The sequence below is a fragment of the Arachis ipaensis genome, chromosome B08, assembly GCF_000816755.2.
Source record: "Arachis ipaensis cultivar K30076 chromosome B08, Araip1.1, whole genome shotgun sequence".
NCBI classification, from domain to species: Eukaryota; Viridiplantae; Streptophyta; class Magnoliopsida; order Fabales; family Fabaceae; genus Arachis; species Arachis ipaensis.
Window position 1 is genome coordinate 990,045 of NC_029792.2, and position 4,883 is coordinate 994,927.

The 4,883-nt window shown below is 34.5% G+C and overlaps 1 protein-coding gene across 1 annotated transcript; it reads right to left on the reverse strand.

The window, feature by feature from the left end:
• Positions 301-2,118, reverse strand: LOC107612801 (transcription factor bHLH87). Its single transcript, XM_016314551.2, has 2 exons — positions 1,983-2,118; positions 301-1,881 (listed from the first exon to the last, which is right to left on the reverse strand). Exon 2 carries the CDS (start codon positions 1,811-1,813, stop codon positions 389-391), a length of 1,425 nt encoding a protein of 474 aa, XP_016170037.1. The 5' UTR covers positions 1,814-1,881; positions 1,983-2,118; the 3' UTR covers positions 301-388.

Consider the following 4,883-nt stretch of genomic DNA (forward strand, 5'->3'; position numbering starts at 1 on the left):
CTTACATAGATAAAAATATTTTTAAAGAGTAATGCTAGGTAGACAAAAAAAAAAAAAAACAACCAGAACTTGCCTTATTTAACATTAATTAATTATCGCAATAATTAATGAATACTAAATAAGGCAAGTTATGGCTGTTTTTGGTTATTTTCTTTGGTTACCAAACATTTCCGATATATTAATACACGTAATGAGTTATAATTAAAATGAGATAGTCTTTACATACGGACTCGGAGGTTATATACTGTATTTGAGAGTGTTCTTAAATAGATTGAGATGTTTTTAAAGCACATTTAATGCACAAATAAGTTATAAATATGACATGTTATAATTGAGAAGAAGAAGTAAATATTCCTAAATTACACGTTAAATGTGGAAGATGAGATTGCTAGGGTTTAGGGTTGGGAAAATAGGATGGCATGATGGGAAAAGAAGGGTTGAAAGAGAAAGCAATGGTGGTAGGAGGAACATTATTATGATTATTCATGGTGTCAAGCTTGTTCCCTAAGCTTTCAAGAGCTTTGACCTGTGACCTAAGAAACTTGAGATAGTTTGCAGCTTCATCAAGCATTGAAGCTGTGTCCATCTTGCTTCCACCAGGAACAATCTTCTGCAAAACCCTAATTCTTTCACTTATTTTCTCCCTTCTTTGCCTTGCAGCTACCGTTTGAGGATCGCTTGATATCTTCACGTTCTTCCTCTTCGGCTTCTCCGCAACCTCCAATCCCAAGTTCACAGGCCGAAATGCCGCAGCTCTATATATCATCTCCTTCATCTGTGCTATGGCCTCTGGATCTGGTTCGTCAATGCTGGAATGCGATGAATTCGGCTGCTGGAAGTTGATGTTGGATGATGAACCACCACGCTTGTTGTTGTTGTTGTTGTTGTTGTTATTCTCCCATCTTGGTTTCTTGGATCTTGGTAGAGGATTCTCTTTGATAAGCTTGAAGGCGCCGCTTTCAGTGGCGGAAGAAGAAGAATTGTGGAAGATACTGAAGTAGGGACCAGTGGTGGTGGTTGCAGCAGCAGCAGAAGAAGTTTTGATAAGGTCATATTGGTCATTGATGATTGTCCTCTTTGAAGCTTGAGATACTGTTTCATCGAGCTCGTTATTATTGATCTGATGATGGTGATGATATTGCATGTTGTTCTGTTTGTTGGAAGCATTATTGGTTTCAGATTCAGCAGAGGAAGCAGCAGCAGCAGCAGCAGTGATGGCTCCATAATTAGTAGTGAAGTTCCAGAAGTTTCTGCAGTCAGATAGAATGATGGAGATGCCATCATCTTCTTCAAGAGAAGTAGTAGCAGTAGTAGTGTCTGTGTTGCTGTTGGTAGCTGAAAGCAAGCAATCGAGTGATTCAAGGGATGATGATGATTGTGTTGTGCTGTTGATGAGTTGTTGTTGTTGTTGTTGTTGGTGGTGGTGGGCCATGTTGAAATCTGGCACATAATTGACTACTGAAAGTGATGGCCATGATTGGTGATTAGATGTTAAGGCTTCTTTTACATCCCAACCGGTTGATGATGATGATGATGATTTCACCGCCATGCTAAAATTGTTGTTGTTGTTTCTTGTTCTCTGTGGAAAACTCACAATCTCAGCTTCTGGTGTTGCTGATGATGGGTACTGAACCATGTTGCTCATCATCATCATCATCACTTTTTCAGAATTTGGATATCCATGACGATGATGAGACTTGTGCATCTCTTGCATGTGATTATTAACAAAGATGGAGTAGTCTTCTTCTCCTTCCAACATTGCTAGGTTATTAGCAGCAAGTTGTGAAGAAAGATCCCAACTCAGACCATCCATGGATGAAGATCTAGGTAGTTTGAACTTGAATGACAAAGTGGTACTTCTTGTGATGCTACTGTTATTACCTATATATCATGTTTATTTATATATATAAGAGAATTGAAATGCACAGAAAAAGATATAACTGGTTTGGTACAAAAAATAAATGCAGTGTTGAAGAGCTTACCAAATGTAGATCTATCTAGATGCTTCCAGAACACGGAATATTAACTCAAGCTGGATCCAACAGGGTGAGAATCCTTCCAACAACTGAAGAGATAAGACATGTAAGAAGATTAAATGTCAGCTTATGTGATAGTATTATTAACTCTGCCTTGTTAAAATTCATTTGGATACAAATTATGTAACAACTAATTTAAATACTGTGAATGGTAAAACTAAGGACTACTCTAAAATTTTCAGTACTTAGAGCAGAGAACAGATACATTTAAGGAACTGATGTGATGTGATGAGAGAATAAAGATTACTGTACCTCCACATACCATGTAGTAGTGCTTTGTGTTTGTTGAAGAGAAGCTTATATATATAGATATTAGATTAGATAGGAACAATGAAAAGGTACATGCTTTTACAATAAAAACAAGTTATTGGTACTTGAACAAAGTATGTCAGGAATTGCATATTAAATAATAGGCATTTGGGAATGTATTATACCAGGGGAAATATAAATAAATAAAGAAAGAAAGAAGAGGTTAGCTAGTAAAATACTAGTATGTTTTTAACAGTTTTAGAACAGTTTAATGGTTTTGAAAAAGATAAGGACTTTGTATTTTTGAAAAGAAAGGAGCATGAGATTTCAGAAAAGAATTTTGAATCTAAAGCTAAAACTGATTGAATGTGTTGTTCAGTGTTTATTTTTATAAAAATAATGTTATTTGTTATAAAATTTTACTGTTTTATAAAATATTGTATGTATGTGTGAGGTTTTTACCATAATGTAAACAGCTGCACCTTAAATATCTATTCTTATACAAAATATTATACTTTTTAAGTGGGAAAGCTCTGACCAGTTTTGAGTTGATTATATATATTCCATGCGCATTGTACAGTTGCAGTGAAAACTGCAGTGAAAGTGGAAGCATCTTTAAACAATATCACCCACTTTTTTGTTAATCATAGATTTAATCATAGCACTTTTGATGCTTTCACTTTATACCACAGTATTTGTTTAAGTTAGGGTGGTAAAACTCTTAGAGGAATCTACTGATTAAAATCAGAAAGCACACTATACTGCTGAAGTTAGATTCAACTTTTCACTTCAAAGTTGAAAAAAATAAACTAATGGAGTTGATGACTCAAGTCTCAGATTTTTACTTAGTATATATGATTCCTAAGCATCTAAGCTCTGCTTTTCATATAAATGCTTTATGAGTTGTATATATTAAGGGATAAGGACCCCAATTTCGTCTTCTCTAGTGTATGTACATATCTCTATTCTCTTTTACCAAAATACATATCTATATATATGAAACTCCTAAAACTTAGTGTATATATTAAATAATATATATAAGAAGCAAAGTGTACACTACTTGCAGGACATGAAAACTTGATAAAAAAGATGTTACTAAAAAATATGTTATCATAGGACAATAATAATTTCTATTAAGAAATATATAGTAGTGGAACATTGAAACGTGTTGGCAGGCTAGCAAATTAAGGGATCCAGATTAGTAGATAGAGAAATAAACAAAGCAAGTTGCTTCTACAAATTTGTCTCATCACAAATTTCGTTTAACTTTATTAGGAGCTGTTGTTGTTGTTGTTCCATTATATTGCTCCCACGGGGACACAGAAATGGTTCTGAGTTCTGATCAGTGCATATAGGTAGCTAATTTCATCGGTCACATGCGCCCCATCATTACACAGCTCAGTGAATAATGGGTTCCCATAGCATGTATGTATTTCCTCAAATCCTCTTAGGTTGTCAACTCATGTTCTTCTTTTACCATATCCTTTTATTCAGGTCAAGACATATATAAATGTTAGAGCTTCAACTTTCTTCATAGAAATCATTTAAAGCAGGTATAGTGGTTGAAGAAAGTTTTTGCCTAGATAAATATAATATCCACTATTGAAGAATACATAAATTAAAAGGGTAAGCTACAATGTATAATATAGGTACATAGGTAGCAATAATAACTCATGTAAATGACTTGGTATCTAAAATTAATTCACCATGCATCTTTTAACGTTCTATCTTTAACCGAAATTCCTGAACTCAAATGTCGTGGTCAGCTTCTTAACTGTCTCAGGTTGTCATGTTCTCTAGCCCCACAATTATGTTCCTGAAGCTTCAGTCAAATAATTTGGCTTTATCTTCCAATTGGTACGAACTACACCACATTAATTTTCTGCCTATTATATACTATATAGTTAACGATAAAAGGTGGTTATTCAGATGAAGTTATTTTTTTATATAAAGACAATAGGTAAAAATTATTAAATAATTTAATTTATTTGACTCATTTTTATATGGAGACATCTTTACGTAAATAGTCACTAATGATAGAATTATATCTAAATGCCTTCTATACATTTGCTTCTCTATAAACAACAATATCAAATTGTGGTCCTATTACAATTAATCATACTTATTTTCAAATGCTTTAGTTAAATTTTTGTTGACGAAGATGGAGGTTGAAATTTAAATGGAAGAGAGATATATAGAGATAGAGATTGTCAAATTGGTGGGCCCAGATTTGGGCCTACAGTGTGCGGATACCATTCGCCTCGTTATGTCGGGCTTTATGGATGCCCAAATGGGGTTGGCTTATCGGCTCGGCTCCATATAGCCAGCTGCTTATGGTCCCCGCTACACGACTCACACGTGAACTCAGCACCAATGTTCACACGTGGCAGTATCTCATTGGTTGGAATTCCAATGAGATAGATAGGCTTCACCCGCATAGTTGGAAAATATTTCAATTTCAACCGCGATGGGGACCAACCCTCCCATCCAATCCAACCACCATCCATCTACATATCCTTAACATTATCCCTTTATTATTATATTATTCAAATTATATGATGTGATGTTTAATGTTTTTGAACATTTTTTCTCTTCGTC